The sequence below is a fragment of the Lycorma delicatula genome, chromosome 4, assembly GCF_047948215.1.
Source record: "Lycorma delicatula isolate Av1 chromosome 4, ASM4794821v1, whole genome shotgun sequence".
Lineage (NCBI taxonomy): Eukaryota > Metazoa > Arthropoda > Insecta > Hemiptera > Fulgoridae > Lycorma > Lycorma delicatula.
Genome location: NC_134458.1, coordinates 56,796,546 through 56,815,466, shown reverse-complemented (window position 1 = coordinate 56,815,466; position 18,921 = coordinate 56,796,546). Strand labels below are relative to the sequence as shown.

The 18,921-nt window shown below is 30.7% G+C and overlaps 1 protein-coding gene across 7 annotated transcripts in view; it reads left to right on the top strand.

The window, feature by feature from the left end:
• HUWE1 (HECT, UBA and WWE domain containing E3 ubiquitin protein ligase 1) overlaps window positions 1–18,921 on the top strand; it is a 299,081-nt gene that overhangs the window by 117,203 nt on the left and 162,957 nt on the right. For all 7 annotated transcript variants that reach the window (XM_075363006.1, XM_075363009.1, XM_075363005.1 and 4 more), the window contains 5 exons: window positions 2,559–2,753; window positions 5,426–5,566; window positions 8,650–8,850; window positions 14,944–15,111; window positions 16,854–17,092. In XM_075363006.1, coding sequence (XP_075219121.1) covers window positions 2,559–2,753; window positions 5,426–5,566; window positions 8,650–8,850; window positions 14,944–15,111; window positions 16,854–17,092 — 944 coding nt within the window. The remainder of the gene's footprint in view (window positions 1–2,558; window positions 2,754–5,425; window positions 5,567–8,649; window positions 8,851–14,943; window positions 15,112–16,853; window positions 17,093–18,921) is intronic.

Genomic DNA, 18,921 nt, shown 5'->3' with positions numbered 1-18,921 from the left:
AAATGTGGTGGTTGTAAGACAGTACATTTAAAATTTTTCCTAATTCTTCAGCCTGAAAAATGTGTGCTTTGGTTTTGCCAGATCTAACTGTTATGAAAATTTCACTCACTAATCTTAAATTCCATCCCTATAAAAAGATCTTTGTACTGAAATTTAATGAAATGTGGCCAGAATAACTAAATGGAATGTTGTGTAATTATCCTTGAAAATGTTCTGTTGTCAAGCAATGCAGCTGACTTACATTTGAACAGGTTAGTTAATGAGTAGAAATTCCATTATTTGAATGCAACTAGAACCTAAATTTTAAAATATAAAATTGGTTTATAATTCCTGATGCAGTGCTTCTATTTGCTAAACTGTTGGATACCACAACTATCAAAACAACATGTAGATATTTTACCCACATGAGAAATTTATTTTTCTACAAGATACACAGAAAAAACTGCATGAATGTATGCACAATAAGTCTACAAAGCAGATGTGATTAAATCTAATAATGGTCTATGAATTATGACTCAGGGTCTAGTGTTGGCAGACATTTTTGATGACCAATCTCTGAGGAATCTGTTTACTTTTGTCAGAAAGGAATCTGGTTATGTTGAGCCCTCCTCCACCAGATCAATTGCCTACAGAAATAAAAACAAACCTGTTAAAAAAAATCTGCTCATAAGGTAACTTTAATTTATAATGCTAAATTTGAAATGAAAACTGTTCGATCTTTATGAGATATTGTGGAATTACTAGCATATCATAAAAAATAGAAAAGTGTAACAGTTTGTAATTTGAGATTTGGTAGATCCATTAAAAACAATAGGAAAGAATGGTTCAGATTTTAGAATCTTGGTTATGGATTTCATGAGTAATTGGCCAAAGTAAGGTCTTCATAATCAGAGCTTGAAAACAGGCCCTTTTCAAAATTTACCTGTATAAAACCTTTAATAATAAAAGTTAATTATCATAAAACAGATTAGCATTAAATTTTATGTTCTCTATGATAATTTCATAGTCCATTTCCAAGAAACCACACTTAACTTTTAATCAGATGGTTTATATAACATTTTTTTGAGTAATAGAAATGTACTTTGTATTATGTAATGTTAAAAATATATACTTTTTTATCCTAATTTTGAAATGTGTATTTTAATAATTATGTATAAATGGATTTCTAAAGAAATCCACATTTCAAAAACTAGAAAATGGAAATTTCAAAAAAGAAAACAATTTTTCATTTTTTTTATTAAATTAACAAAATAATTGAAAAGTAATACATACTTTCCTTAAAATTTTGTATGTAAATATATTAATGGGTCTTTCATGTGTATTATAAAATACTTTAATATTCTTGATTAATATTGCATGCGTGTATGCACACAGACATACACACACAGAGACAAAGAGAGAAAGAGAGAGAGAGAGACACAGTGAGAGACAGTTCATATAATGTATTATATCTATAAATTAATTTGTTAAATCCAGAAGTTAAATCTCTTCACACCAAATTTTCTTCCTTATTGGACAATTATTTTATCTTGGTTATAATATCAGTTTTGTATCATTTTGAAAGCTAGTTGATTCTTTTTACTTCAACTAAGCAAGTGCTCTCTTAAAAACAGAAGTTTAAAGTTAATTTTATATTAAGGCTTGTATATTTTATAGATTTATGAGAAAATGGAAGTTCCAGCTTTATTCACTTGATACCTCAGCTACAAGGTGGCTTTTTTTATGCAGTCCTTGGGCATTTCAACAGGAATAAAAAATTAGGCCCCCTCCAATAAACAAGCGACTACCCTGCTGGCTGCTTCAAGGTACCAGTGTGGTATCACAGTTTGAATCAGGGTGATAGCTAATCCAAATCCCATAGTACTCATCCAAGGCAAAAGGAAGGGGAAGGAAGATAAAAGTTGGGACTTCCTTTGATCCAGTTAGTTTTATCTGTAGTCAGGAGTTTAAATATCTTGGTTATGACCTACGCATAATTTTTTTTTTAATTAACTAATATAAAATATTTTTCCTTTTATGTTGTTTTTCACTAATATAATATTTTTCCTTTTATAATGGAATATTTAGTGATCAATTAGATCATGCTACATTCTGTGCCATTTTCTTTGTCTCTGTTGCTAACAAATTTATAACAAGTAGTTTGTGGTGAAAGTTTATTAATTTTGTTATACACACTTCTATCTAGCTAATGCATCGATTTTTATATGATTATATGTATTGACTAATGTGGAGGAAGGAATTGTGTGCCATACCCCTAATTTTTGGCTTATTACTCTTTATCTATGCTGCTTAGGGTTTTATAACAGCTAATAGTATTTATGAGATCATACCAGCTGACTTGAGAACTTATTTGTATTTATTAATACTGTTGTAAACATTCGTGTAGAAGATTTTTGTCATCAGTCATTCGATAGGTTTCATGCTGTTTTCCATTGTTTTCTATTCTTTATGTCATACTTTAAACCAGTTCCATCAACTCAGTTGCTCTGATCACAAGGTTCTTAGCTATAGAGTATTATATAGAGATTGCATGTATTAATTAGTTTCTTTTAATGTAGGAAGATGAAGTCGCTATTGAGCCGATAAAGAAAGAAGAACTCGATAAATTCACTGAAGATGCTCTTCCCGTATGTCTAAACATGCTTGAAAAGCTTCCTGATACTGTCTACCATGTTTGTTCTTTGCTCAACACTATTTCAAGAAGAAACGGTGAAACGTTTTCATACAAACTTTTGAATGCGTTGGCTAGTAAGGTAATCATTTCTTATCCATTATAATTAAAATTATTATTTTATTTAATTTTATATTTATAGCTTTATTTCTGCTGCTGATGTTTAATTGAAAGCTTGTCTTTGATCTGTTTACACTCCTGCAAGTGGATTTTTTTTGTGAACTAAAAAAGTAACTACAATTTCAAATTTTGTGTGCATCCATACACTGGATTGTTCAATAATTACTGTAGGCCTCATCCAGTCATAAGAGAATTCTATAGGACATTGTTTTATTAATGTTTTGGTAGTATTTAAAGATAGACAAATATTGTTTATGTATTTTGCATATATATTTATATATTGTCTAAATCAATCAAATAGCCTAAGTAGTAAAGTACAAGGAAACTATTTTCATGTAATTGATCCATTTATTTTATTGATTAATTTTCTTTTGAGTTACTTCTATCATCAGTTTGTTTATAAATAACACTTAATTTTTTAAAATTACAGCTATCTTACCTTCATTTGTATTTTGTTTCATTAAAACAGCCATCCAATTTTGCTTATTGAAATATATGTTAACATATATTATATTTCATAACATACATATTATATTTCATATAATACTTATTATGTATGTGTATATATATAATACTTGAAAGTATTATATTTCATTCAATATATAATATTCTATTACCTGTTAATGTAACATTTCTGAATTTTGTTTTAAATGTTATTCACAGCTTGATTAACAAACGTTAATAAATTCTAACCATATATTCATAGGGCAAACTACATTCATATTTGCAAACGTAATATCTGGTGTTAACTTAGATGATGGAGATGTGACTTCTGCTGTTAACATTATATTTCACTTGCAACCCTTTGTCTTCCAGATTACTATATTCTGAGATGTTCCATGTTTTTAATTATAAGGTCGCAAGGGAATTGCAATGTACTACTTCAAACAGGATGCAACTCCTTTTGTATTTTTTAAATATAGAATTTTAAGAATATTTTACTTTTACCGTATGTTTGAAAAGAAGCATTAAATGGCAATATTTCAATCTTAACATTATTTTATCCACCTTAAAGCCCTATATTAATACTGTAATTACACTGATAGACAAAAAAAAATTTTTAATGTCTCAAATTTTTCCCACATTTTACATTTTACGGTTTTCATCACATTGTATGTCCCTTTCAAATTAATACTGTAAGTGATTGCTATTGAAGGATATTTGTTACCATTGTGTAGTAGAACCGTTTTTAAAATATACTTGGACAAATCTGTGAAAAGGTGCCAGTCCTCAGGTTTATGAACTTGTCCTAAGTGCAACAGAAGCTCATTAATATTTGTGCAATTTTCATCAATGAAGTACTGAGAAAGTTCTTTTTGTCGGCTTTGAAAGCCCAAAATTTTTGTATTTTTTTGAAGTAAATTCCAACCTTGCAATCTTGATCCTAACAGTTCAGCTTGATTCTTTGATAAATTTAAATTCCTAACTGAGTCATTTAATTCACCTTGTGATATAAGATGTGACTTATTGGAAGACAATTCTAAATCAAAATCATTGTTGTCTTCTTCAGTACTGCCTGGTTCTTCATCGCTGCTTTCAAAACATACATTCATAGGTGGCTCAGGAACTGGAATAATTTCACTGCGAGGTACATGTCTGATTGCAGATTGCAATGAAAGATATTTTACATTATGTTTAGATTTTTTAGAAATTTCAGACACTTATTAAACAAAAGCAACAGTCGGTTACATGATCCTTTGGTTCACGCCAAACTATAGGTACACCAAATGACAAAAGTCCTCTATGTACCATTCAGCCATTCTCTTAAATATACAGAACAATTAGTGCATACTATATGAGGAGCCCACGTCTTATCCTGATCACCAGTTTTAGACTGAAAGTACAAATGATGTGCTTTTTTAATTAAAGGTGTAATGTTTTTTTTATTATCTTTTACAGTAAACTCAAAACCATGTACACAAAAGGCATCCACATCATTTACACAATTTCGAGGCATTATGACACTGCACTGTTAACAAACTTAAGATGGCAATATGACTGAACAAAATTAATTCATTCCTAAATCCAGTGCTTAATACAATCAACACAGCTGTGTTTTCAGCTACATGTTTGACCTGCACAGACATGATTAATCTTGTCCGTGAAGGCTCACTTTTCAGTATTAGATATGATGTCATAATATGTGACTATGATATGATTAAATTCTCTGTCTAGTATTGTTTATTTATAGCTTACAAATTATGTTAGCAAAGTTAAACAATAAAAAATGAGCTAACAAAATACAATATAGGAGCTTAAAATCTTAACTATACGTTGAAAAATGAAAAAAAATCCTTTAATTAAAATTTAACGATTTTTAAAAAATAGTGGGTGGTAAAGATTTTGAGTTCCTATTCGTTTTCTGCATAAAAAACAGATTAAATTCATGTATCGCATGTTAAGAAACAAAAATTATGTTATCGGTGTTATTATTGTTTTATTTTAACATTATTAAAACTATTTGCAGGACACTGATAGGTTTATTAAAGCTGAATGATAATCAGGTGTACTATATTTTTTCACATATAGTATGTGAAGCCTGTAGGTAATGAAAATAATAAATTATGTTGATTAATTGCTATAATAAGAAAATTATGTTCAGTTATTAAGTTTTATTTTCATGTATGTTTATAGATTAATAGTAAAGTGGAATATCTGTTGGAAGCTTGTAATTCATTTTCGGTAAATGATCCCGAATTAGTGACGATCTTAGTTCATTGCTCTGAAGCACACCGTGCTGCTGCTATCATACATCTATACATGTTACTGTTTGAGGTGAGTTCTTATTTATAATAACTGTGTCGGTCACTATTCATGTACTTTTTTGTTGGATATTTTTTTTATAAGATTAACAATTATGCTTGTACAGTTAGTTGCTGTTTGCGTAGATTATATCTCCTGTTCAAAATGTATTAATGGTCTAGGACATTTTCCCCTCTAGCATATTATCTGATACTGTGTGTACAATATATATTTAGTGTAAAAACTTGTGAATGCTCACTCATTTAATTGTGAAACATACATATAAGTATATAATATTCTGTAGTATGTATATCTGTTTTGTAAAAAAAAAAATATGTTTACCTTACTTCCTGTTAATCACCTACAGGAAGTTTAGATATGGAATTTCAAAAAGGATACAGTTATATTATTGTATAGGCCATACATGTATATTGAAACATTCTGGGTTAGTGAATTTAGTTTGTTAATTGAGGAAGAAAGGGTACGCAATTAAAAGAAAAAAAATGGAACATGCATATCTTAGGATTAGGTTGTACATTGAAGACAAGAGGTCGGTACAGAATAGAAATAAATGGAGAAGCAGATCAAATCTGTTAAACAACTGATAACAAGTAGCATTTAAATCCAAACATTGATTTACATTTAGATATGTTAATTGTAACTAGTGTTAGTATTTTTCTTTATTGTTACTGCATGGTCATTGTAATTAAAATAAAAAACCATGTTTCATCTGATTAATATAAAAAAATTATTTACTAAGGACAAAGAAAGGATCACTGTTGAGTTTATTTTGATTTGGCTTTTTCACTGGCAACTACTTTTTCTAACAATTGTGGAGTGATGAGTATAAATTAATCTCATCCAAAAGTTGTTTAAATTCTTATATTTAGTGACCATCAGGTCCATTTATATCTTCTTTATTCACATCATAAGTTGTTGATACTGTCTAAACTACTGAGGGAGGTATTACGATGTTTACCTGTGTAAACATCTCTTGAAATTTTTCTTTCTCACCTATCACTTTGATTGTTGTTAACAGTGTCATAAGTTATAACAGAAGTCTTTTTATAATATAGTAATAATGACTTCAAATATGAGAAAACCCTTGAAAATTTACGTATGTAATTGTATTTTTGTTCTATTTTTAAGATTGTTTTGCTAGTTTTTTTTTCATGCTGTTTGAACTGGGGCCATTATTATTGATATTCTGTATCCTCTAAGTTTACATGTATTAAGATTTAGTTTAAAATAACTATAACTATTGTCTATCATTAGCTGTAAAATTTTGTCTTTGTTATCTTGCATTTTTTACTATTTATGTATACTAACACTTCGCTTATTGCAAATAAAGCTAAATATTTTTTGTGATGTGCACTTGGTTAATATAATAATCTAAGCTTCCCACAAATGTATCAAAATAAGTGAGTGTGTGTGTGTGTGTTTATATATATATAAACAGGTCCGCCAAAGCCATTTTATATATAAAATGGCTTTGGCGGACCTCCCAGCCAGGCCTCTCGGTTGGCATTTTTTCTAGTGATGTTTTGAATATTTTAATCAGCTCATTGTGTTCATCAACTAAGTTTTGCAAATAAACAACGATTTGATGGCGAAGACCAACATTGTTGCGACAACGCTGATCAACTTTGTCATCAGCGGTGCCCATAAAGTAAATTTGCAGAAACTTATTGCCTTCCTTTGGTAGAGGTAACAATGACCCCACGCGATGGTAAATTTGTCTCTGCACTTTGAATGTGAGCATATAATTTTCGAGGACAATAGCTTCTGCTCTGAGTGACGTCATTTAAAAACATGAATTGTATTTGGAAATGTTTGTTAAAAAGTGCCTTGACTCGTTTGTGGTTCCTGATAGAAGCGACAATAGAGGCTCAGGTGGCAAACCAATATCGAGCAATTTAACTTTTCCGCTTGCACAGCAGATTCCTTGTGATTCGTTTTTGAATGTAAGTGCAGAACAATATGGGCACCATTTTTCCAATTGCGACACTTGAATGAGCGGAATAATCATAGTTGGCATCGTAATGATAGGCGCATTCTTTCAATTCAATGCCTGATGCGCCCGCCTAGATTGAGCAGTTCGTGATCGTGTCAATTGTAGTTGCTCCTCTCGTTCTGCCATTGTTTCTGTTAATCGGACTTTAGCTGCACGAGTTTGGATGCCTTCTAATCGCATTTCCCGTTGCTCAGTTGTTTCAGTCGAGCGGGATTGATCTGTGCGTATTCGGTCGCTTTCTAAACGTATTTCCCGTTGCTTAGTTGTTTCGGTCGAACGGGATTGGTCTGTGTGTATTTGGTCGCTTTCCAATCTTGACTGTCTTTCATCTTCAGTCTCTGCCGCACGAACCGTTTTCATCATACGTGCTTTGAATTTAAAAGATTGCAGTTAAATACTTTACACACTTTAAATTAGTAACACACACATGATTAACAAAAGCAGCTATTTATTTATGTTTTTAAACAGCTGTAAAAAATTGTAAATGAATGAATCATAAAAATTACATATGCATGTGCGCTAAATCAACTGAAACTTAGGAATAACTGTACGTTAAAACTTCAGCTCTTTTCAAAATTAATCAAGTCAATGTTGAAAAAAAAATGTTAGCTAAAAATTAAATTTTTCTTGAAAATCAAAGTCATTTTGAAAATTAAAAAAGCTTTAAGGAAGAAATAAAGTGTTTTAAATTTTGTTATGTCGGAGGTCCAAAAAAATTAGCCTATGTCCACCTCAGGGCTTCAAAGTATAGGTGTGCAAAATTTTAGACAAATCTGTCTGGTAGATCTCGAGTTAAGTTGGAACAGACAGACAGACAAACATTGATTTTTATATATATATAGAAGATATATATATATATATATATATATACTGGATATATACATATTAAGATGTAATTAACTATTAAAAGTCTGTAATCATTAAAATCTGAGATTATGAACAAATTAAACATCTCGAAAATCAGAAAATCTTAGTATAAAGCTAAAATTTATCTTAAAAATTAATTTTTTTTAATGGTTGCTGTAGAGATTTTATGGATGTTACATGTAAATAATTGTTCCTTAAAGGTGATCATATTATCTATTAAATTTTTATTTTGCAGGAAATAAAAGTGCCTTGTGCTAAAGTAGTGCATACTTCATGCATGCTTCCAAACCTAATAAGTTTATTAAGCAAAGGTACTGTGGCATTGGCGAATTGTGAATCACCGGAAACCCCTAAGTGGATGGCACCTTTATTATTATTGATTGACCTATTAGAAAAAGTATCACAAGTGACTACTCGTAAAGCAGCTATGCATAGGGTAAAAATTAATTAGATTAATGTTTTATTATGATTGCTTTATACAGAGTGCTTTGTTGGAATAAATTACATATTTACCGTAGTTGACATGTGTATTTTGTGCATGTATTCAATTTTCAGGTGTCCCATGAAGTGCACAACTATTTCTGAAACTGCTTCAGGATATGAATAATTATCCTATCCCATTTTGTTTTTTTGTATGTAATTAGAAATATATGCCTCAAAAACAAATCAAAATATTTCTAATAATAATTAGTTTATACTTGCATTATCATCTAATATATTAATAAATATGATACTACATTTTAAAATTTTGTTATGTCAGTCAGCCATCCTAATTTTTTAGTTACAATCCTTATTAATTAATTCTTCTATTAATTAAAATATTAGGTATGTTATGAAAAAAAATATGTGCCTCTGCTCAGTAGGTTTTCAAACTGGGCAGTGATTGAAGCCATTATTCTTTAAATATGAAGAAGTCTGTAGTCTGCCGTAATCCTGTGTAAATTTCAGAGAAGTGTTTTCAAGTTAGTGTTTGATTAAGCAGTTGGGTAGGTATCGGAGCTTAGATACTTTTATGCTAGTAAGGATGTGATGAACCATCATGATGAAATATTCTTTGAATTTATGCTTCTGCAATTCCTTAGTTTTCTTGATTTTTTCTCATGCTAGACTATTCGCTACATTGTTTTGACAAGGTTTTAACTGATGCAGGTCCTGTTTTGACAAAATTGCACCCAGAGATTTAGTTTGTTCTGACATGTTTATTTTTTATTTAATTTCTATGGTTTTAACATTTATTTGTTTGTAAAACTAACCTTTATGCCTGGACAAAATCATTTTGTATAAAAGCAGTAAGAACCTTGCCAAATCAAAAGTGACTTAATTCAGTATGACAAAATTCTAACTACACTTAAAACCTTGTCAAAATTTACTTCTATTAAAATTGATAAAGGACTAGATAAAAAAATTTCAGAGATGATGAAAATATTATTTTAAACAACAAAGATAAAAACAACATTTTTATTTGGCCTATAAATATTTATATTACAGCTTAGTACAACTTTGTAATAGTCTCTGTCCACAATGGGCATGAACGGGAAAGCAGCCTTTATGTCTGTTTCTGAAACTTCTGAGGTTTTCTTGATGTCTTAGGTCTTGCATCAAAAACTGTTGAGGTTTTCTTCTTGAAGGATTTTCTGTCACAGGTTTTAAGAAACTTAGTGTTTGCACAATTCAGTAGCTTCTATTCATCATGGCTTGCTTTGTAATAAATCACTGAATGTTTGAGTGAAATGTAGAGATGAGACTTGTGTGAAAGGTACAGTTCTAAAGTTAGGAGTTTGGCATACCCAGCAAAGTCTTTGAAATCACGTGGTTTCATTTGGATAATTCTGTATGGGTTCTATTTATTTATTGTTTTCAAGATTCTGATTAATGTGATGATGGAATAAAAGTCTGTTTTTGCCACAGTTTTTTCGATTACAGTGTGTGTGTGTTTCAACTTCCTGGACACAAGAATGACCAGGAAGGGAATATTTCATTGTAACAGATTCTATGTTAGGGTGATCTCTTAAGAAATCCATCACAGCATTAGAGATGAAAGAATTTCTATTTTTTGGTATACACAAGTCTGACCACGTTAATTTACTCATATCTCGTTTTCATCAACCAGAACTTCTAATATTTTTCTGAATGCGCTGGTAGTATCATTTCTACCTCATCCAGCTGTTATTTTTGTCCATATGGCACAGTAAACATTTTTTGTTAATGTTTAGTAATTTGCTAAATTATACACATTTAATCTATGCAGAAAATAAAGGCTATTTATATCAGCATGTGATGTCATGATGACATTTTCAAGATCAAGCAAAAGAATTGGCAGGTCTTTGTTTATCTTTTCTTTTTTCCTTTCAGCTTTCATTTGGTTTTTGAGCAACTGATGTCTGTCATAATTTTCCTTAACATCAGATGTTATGGTCTCAGTTTGTCGTGTGACTTTTTTTTGACAGTCTCATAAATATTGCAACAGTCACTTTTGGGAATGTGGAATCCAAGATTAAACTCCATTGAAAAAATTCTGTTAATACATGTAATTTTTTTGTTGAAACTATGTTTGCATCCACATTTTTCCAAGTACAGTTCAGACATTTTGCTTACACTTAAATGAACACCCAAGTGTAATCTGTTAGTGTTAAAATAACACCTAACATCTGTTAGTGTGCAATAATGTGACTCAACACTCGGAAAGGACTTGATATGAGCTCTTGCAAAGTCTGGATTCCCTGTGGGTTTCCTTCTGCTATTTTGATAACTTCCTCTCTGTTCTTGTGTTGGTGTGTTAGTTTTTTTATCGTTGATGTTGTGTGCTGTATAGATCATTTTTTAAGATATCAAGTGTCCCTAAATAAAATTGCTTACAGACTTGTATTTTTTCTCCATTTACAACAAAGAAATATTTAAAAGTGTACTTCCTTCTAGAAAATTGTTCTTTGTTATTGATTTCATCTGAAATTTCTATGTTTGCACCATCATCATGTAGATTATTGGTAACTTTTCCTTTTTTATTGGTACCTTTTTGGTCAAGCAGTTAAACATCTAGATGTTGTATTTATAATAAAATGTCTGTTAGGAGTTGCATTTTGTAAAGTGTAAAATGAAGCATGGATCTCTGCTCATTCAGTGTTTGAGATTTTCTGGCTGCTTTTATGCACAATTAAAACAGTTCTTTTTATATTGTCACCAAGTGGATTCGACGGCACATGGCGCTTTATAACCTTGTAGTAGCCCTGAGAAGGGCTGTTGTTGTTTTTGATGGCTCATTGTAATTTATAACCGTATGGTAGCCCTGAAAAGGGCTGTCTTTTGCATTACCTCTGAGAAGAGCTGTTGGGTCCAGGAGCTGGTCTCCAGCAAAGTTGGGAAGTTACAGCTTGTCCATTGAAATCAGACTAGGCTTCCCCTCAGCAGCAGTTGGATCCCCACTACAGCATGGCAATGGTGGGCTCCAGAGCTCTGCAGTGTCAGGTCGGCATGTTTGTCTTTCACCAGCATGGCTGAGGGGGTTCTCCTGGAGCGATCCTACGCTGGGGTGGCTCCTGCTGCTGAGTCTGCTGGCCAGGACAATTGAAGCCTAACAGGAAGGTAGTATCCATGTTCAGCAGCTCCTTCGGCGGGCCGGCCAGGCCTGCTGCTCTGGTGGGGATGTTGGCATCTGCTGGGAGGTCCTATGTTGAGGCATCCAGGGAACTTCTGTTTTCTTCTTGTTGGTCTTCTCTAAATGGTGGTCGACGATGAATTAAAAATTCATTTTCGTGCATGCTCTTTTATTGGAGCCTGAGAGTGGAGTGGTGGGGTCACAGCGCCACTATAGTTGTAGAACTGCGCGGTGGAAGTGACGCTTTTACCAGCACATACATATGCTGTGCTCCCGCTGACATCTGAGCTGTTGCCGTCTGCCGATATTAAGCTAGGCATATATGTGGTAACAATATTTAACTTCTCTTTCTCCTACCTTCTTTCCTCTTCTACTGATATATTCCTTGCCTTGTTAATGAGTATTTCTTCCTAATGTTGCATTTCGACTTGGATGGCTTAGGTATACTCTTCTGATCATTCTTCTCAGGCATGATAACATCATTGCTGATAAAACCAAAAAAAATTCTGTCTCAGAAAATACAGTAATTCATATTTGCATATTGAAAAGTTGTAAAATTATATTACAAAATAATAACAACATTAAACTTATTTATGTCCCAGTGTCCAAAGTTTATAGGCCTGACCCATTACCAAATTGAAGGAAAATAAGACAGATTTTTGGAAAAGTTTTGAAAATTATACATGTAAAATAGATTACTATGAATCTTCTCTTTTATTTTAAAGTGGACTAATTGTCTTTTTGTTGTTATGTATTAAATTATTATTTTTTTTTACTTTGACTGCTTGGTAAACGTTTGCAAACAATAACAACAAAATCAAAACGGTGTATAGCAAAAATCTACTTTATTAATATTATTGAGGGTTTGAAATCACCATTCTAACTACCGAGGTAGAAAAATGGTGAAATAATCAGTTTCGTAACACCACAAATCGAATCAGGTTCCGTATTGTTATGAAACTGACCATCTGGTTTTCTTGACACTATGAAACTGATCATTAGTTTTGGTTCTGTGATGAAACTAACAGGTCAATTATACTGAACAACCATGAGAAAATTAAATAAATAAAGATGAAAATTTGCTCAAATTTTTTCCGTTCTAGAATTCCAAGGGTAGAATAAAATTGTGTTCGGAACATTATACTTACTCATTTAAATTCAGTTCATTGTTATCTCTTTTTAGATCTTCTGATTGTTCTTAAAAAGTTTCTTTCTCTACCATTTGCATAGGCCTACTAGAATGGATTTCGCTTGTCAAGTTATCCACTTTGTCAGAGGTCTCATCAATATTTGTTCACTTTTGAAAAATAACTTCTTTTTGCAATGGCAGCTTTTTTGATTCTTCCTAGAAGCAAAATAAAATGATGTGTAGTTTAAATTGAAACAATACTACTTGCGAAACTTATTTTGCTTACTTAATTCTTTGGTTGTCATTGCTGTGTATACTACTAACTATATTAAAGAGTATCAATATTCAGACTTGACACTGCCACTCTTTTTTAATATTTTCTCAAACATCACAACAGTACCTTAAGAGTAATATTTATTAATAAAAAAACAAAAATAGGTTGGACCACAACTTACTTTCTAGGATAAAATTTAATGTAGTCCTTAAACTGAAATGTAAGCCTAAAAATGCACTGATGTTATTAGACATGATAGAATGGTGGTGGCTAACAATTTATTTATGTCTTAGTTCTCTAAATATTTTTCAGTTACTTTACTCTTTATTATTTTTGTGTGTTAAGCCTAGTATCTGAACTAATGTAATAAAAAAGTGAATAGCCTACATTTTTGTTTGAAAAGGAAACTTGCATAACAGTAAGTTTTATAGTTAGGCCTAAGCTCCAGCCTACTTACCTTTTCAAAAAGTCAAATGGTGATTTGTTACTTTCGAAGCATGGTGTTGGAAGCACAGTCATCTGAATCATAACTAAACAAGTCTGATAAACTTTCATCAGAGTCTGACTTTATAGTAAATGAAGAAAAGCAACTAAAACAAGAAATATAACTTCAAATTTAACCCGAATGTTGAAGAATTCAAGCAATACGGAATTCAAGAAAAGGTTATACGGTTGTTTTACTAATTTTTATTTCCGATATTATGGTGCAGTAAATGGAAGAGCTGTCTGCAGTGATATAACTGCACTGTAGTCTGCAGTCAGAACCTTGTCAAAGGGAACAAAAATTAAACAGACCTGCAAGTAGAACTTTGCCACATTAATAGTTGCTTATTATCTGCTAGATTGCAACCAAAGTAAGTTTCCTTAATTTCCCAGACTCCATACATAGTGAAGCACACACAGCATCAATTTTGCCGAAAATTGAAGCTATTGTCAAACGTTTAATTGAGGCTATTGTCAAATGGCTATTTGGTTTGAACCTTGTCAAACCAATGCAGCATATTCTCAACTGTACTAAAAATATATGTGTTTCCTTTCTCTGCAGAAACTTTTGAATGATATTGTTTCTCTTAAGATCCCAAAGGTGTGCTGTGAAGTTCTGTTGTTTGATGGCCCTCTTGCAGAAAAAATATGTTATCAATTAAAGAAGTGCCAGCAGATATTTACAAAATATTAAACAAATTAATAAAACCTAATTATTAAATTAAACTTAGCAAATCACTAAGTAATAAAAATAATTTGGTAAAATAAAATCTGATGGTTCTGGAACATCTCAGGAAATTTTAAAAGTAGGGTAAAATGTAAGTTTATTAAACGGATTCCTGTAGTTCAGCGATGTGAATGCAGTTTTCTTCCATCCTGTTTGGATTTATTAATTGTGTCAGATTATAACACAGTAGTCGATACCCATCAGATTGTTTAAACTCAGATTTACATACATGGATTTTAAGGAATAATTTCACCATGTGTTGTTGAATGTTGAGCTCTGTTATGTGTTATTAAAATGTTTTGATGTATGTATATTTTATTGTAGTATACAACACACATTTGGAGGTGGTTTGACTTGACAACTGGAAAGTGGACTTCTTATTCACCAATAAATAATAAATTAATCAACGATGCTTATTGGAGAGGTGATAGTCTATTACGTATTGCAAGTGGACGTCGTAGATATACAATTATTTTTCATCAAATGATACAGGTGCGTTTAAAAATAAAAGAAAAAAGTTGCAATTAATTTGTTAAAACATTATTTACTTAAACTAACCATGAAAAGTAAAAAATGTCCCGGTGCAGCTTTTTGTGATATACTGCTTTGATTAACTTGTTCAACCATTGATATTATTTTTTATTTGTTTTTGTAACAATATCTTAATTACACTCTTCAATTTTTAAAAATGCTACACTTGATGTGGTGTTGGCAAGACCATCTGGTGTTATTAATCGGTGCAGTTTAACATCGTTCTCCGGACCAATCTTATATAAAATATGAATATATTTTGTCATGTTTGCTGCTATATCTACATATATATGTGTGAGATGGTACTGTTCTATGTTGATAGAGGCAGCAAGTTCAGAATGCTTTGCTATTAAAATATAAAGCTTAAAACATTTTTTTTTTGGGTTTCTAGTTTGTTTCTACTTCATATAATTTCTACCTATTTTTAAAATTTAATTATTTCTCAATCAAGCGAGCTATGTTGGTAATATATTTTAGTTGTCTAGGAGTAAAATTGATGTATTTATGTAATTTTCAGGATATGAAAAATTCTAATATTAATTTAGCAAATAATTGCTGGTTATTCTTTTTGGGTGCATTTTCCTCCCAAAATCTTTCTCTGTTTTCTGTAAAAAAGTGTATATTTTTAATATATATTTATTTATCTTAGATAAGCTTTTTGACAGACAAGTTTCCACCAGGACCCAATAGTTTAAAAAAAGCTTGACAGTGCTTTTTGACAGTACTGATGTATAAGTACACTCTTATTTAAAATTAGTTGATTTATACATTACTAGATGGCAAATAGTTCATACATTACTAATTAAAAACTAAAGGCCAGACGGGAGGAATAGCTCTTTCGTAGTTGGCAGGAGAGATTTTATTCCTATTAAACTTACTGTATGGTTAAGTTCTACTACTTTGTAATTATTTCTATGTTTATTACAGTATTTGTAGGGAACCTAATGATGTTAATTTCAAGAAGTTGTTTAGATTGGGTTATAATTCTGAGTTTGTTGATGAGTTAGCAGCAATTGGGTAAATAAAAAAAGGTCCCCGTTTATTGTAATAGTTACTGCAAGGGAAGAATCATGCTGCTGTTTTTATTGCAGAGTGAAGAAACAGAACATCTTAAAATGTGCTACAGATGCAGAAAAAGACTTCATAGAGAACGCTTCCTGAAACTTTATTGTTTATTGGCTTAAATAAATAATATTTAAAAAAAAAATTGTTAGGAATTAGGGTTTTAGGCACGTGTGAATTTAATTATTAAAACATACAAGTTAATTAAATATTGTAATTTAAATGTGCATATTTTTTATTTTTTTAAATTTTGTTAGAAATTTCATATTTTTCAAGATGATATCTCTCTTGGTATGTTGATGCTCCTGTCAACATCCTAAGAAAAAGTAATATCCATCACATTCCTCAGAATTTATTTGCCAAATAATATTTTTTTTGCAGAATTTTTCATGCAAAATTAAAAGTACAAATGTGTAAATCCATAATTTATTGGAGAACAGGGCTACCTGATCTCAGTCTTATTACCTTGCCTGGCAAATGGCTGATGTAACCTTTATATAAAACACTGTTTTTTTGTATCTGATATTTATAAATTAGCTTGTATATATATAATTTTTTTTTGTTGTCCTTGCTTGTTGACTACAATTTCAGAACAGATCAGTGTAATCACTCTTAATTGGGTCCTGTAATTATATTTGCAGACAAATGAAGATTCAGGTAAACAGCGTCCAATTATGAGATCATTAATAGAATATTCAAAAGAAGAAACGCAAGGAAATACACAATCCAGTGAATTATTTTCCTCACCCCCAGAGAAAAGCCCTTCATCAAGTAGTGCTGAATCTATGGAAGTTGAAGGTGACTCAGATTTCTTTCATAGACGATCAGCCATTCAGTCTATTCGAGGAGTGACACCAGAGGATGCTGCAACTATTGTCTCGTTAGTTATTTTAATTTTTCAATTTCGTAATAAATTAGTCATAAATTTTTGTTAATTTCTTTACATAAACTATTGTCCCAAGCAAATTTATATATAGAGAGAGATAACAATGGATTATGTGTATTTAATAATAATAATAATAATAATAATAATATTCATAAAGAAAATATGTTATAAAATTTTATATCTAATTTGCTGATTGTTGTGCATATTGTTTAGCTTTTTTACATCTTAAGTATTTGTAGAGCTTAAAAACCTTGCACTAGTGTGGGGTATTAAGGTTTTTTTATTGAATGAATCATATGATGATCCAGAAGTCTCTAGGGGGAAAGAATCTCATTGGTCTGTATAGATAGCGATATCCCTTATTTTTGAAGTGACATTGTGTTAGGGTCAGTCATAAAGTAAAGAATGCATGGTTGTAATAATTTTAAAACAAGTAATAATTGAAAAAAAGGAAAGTATTTATTTGGTACTCAAAACAAAATCTTTACTTTTCTATGTAATAATTATCTAAATTCATTTGTTTACATTGTGATGCTTGTTTGTCACCCTCTATTAACCTCATCATTTATTCTGAAATGATTATAACCTACAAATTTGTAAGTTTAGGAAAACAAATGAAATGTAGTAACCTGATCAGGCATCACTTAAACTTATTAAAGTATATATATTTAGAATTTTAGTTATACATCAGCTTCTTTTGATATCCAAGTTTAGACTATTTGTTTATGTATGTAACAGAACAGTTATAGATTTTTTTAATGAAATTAAAAAAAGATTTTGAGCATTACAATAATTTTTTCAGTTTTAGAAGCAAGTATTTTTTACTTCATTTTTATATATTTGTAGAGAATATATGCTAGTTTCAATATTATGTTGCTCATTATGTAAATTGTGTCCAAATGGAATCCTTGAATCTATTTGACACTTCCTTGCTGGGTTACCTTTGAAGCTATGATCAGCTTTCGTAACCGTAGGAAGCACCAATCTTTCTGTGGAGAGGGTGGGGAAGTATTAGAGCAACAAACATAATTGTAAGTGCCAAGGAATCAACTTGTCTTGAATGTTATTTTTCATCCTAGGGACTAGAAGTGTTGGAAGTTTTCCTAAATCATCAAATCATATAAATAAATAAAATTCTCACTTCTTAAAAATTCATGAATGTAAAAAAATTTATTCAATAGCTGTAGAGAGTAATTAAAAAAGAAATCTTTAATGAGTATTTAAATGTGATTTGTATGCTTTAAACTCTACAAATAGTTAAATACCTTAGGGTTTGTTTTTGCCTTGTCCTTCAATTTAGTTATAGTTAAGTTACTAATTATTTGGAGCTTTTCCAGAACCAAACTTTGGATCACAAGAAGATTGACTGCACTGTTAAGGAATCTGTTAATCTGTTGTGGTTCAAACTATGCTGTGTAGCTCAGTTTTTATCAACTGTCATTCTTAAACCATTTTCACAAGTTGATAATTTTAAAAGTACAGATTCTATTTTATTAAATTATTAAACATCCTGCAAAGTTAGCATATAAATATTAATTAAGATATTAATTTTCTGTTGACATTTGTTTTCTTCTCTTTATATTTTCTGTAGAAGATAGATTTCTAGAAATAGTTTCTACCTTTTTCTTTTTTATTACATTTGGTAAGAAAAATTATAATCAATGTACCATATTTTAAGCAATAATAACAGCTGCGTCTTTTAAAAAATGTAGTATTACTTTTTACTATAGTAAATATATGACTAGGAACAAGTTGCTGAAACTGTTTTATTCTAGCAGAATACCTAATTTTTTATTTGTAGTCTATATCCATATCTTAACAAA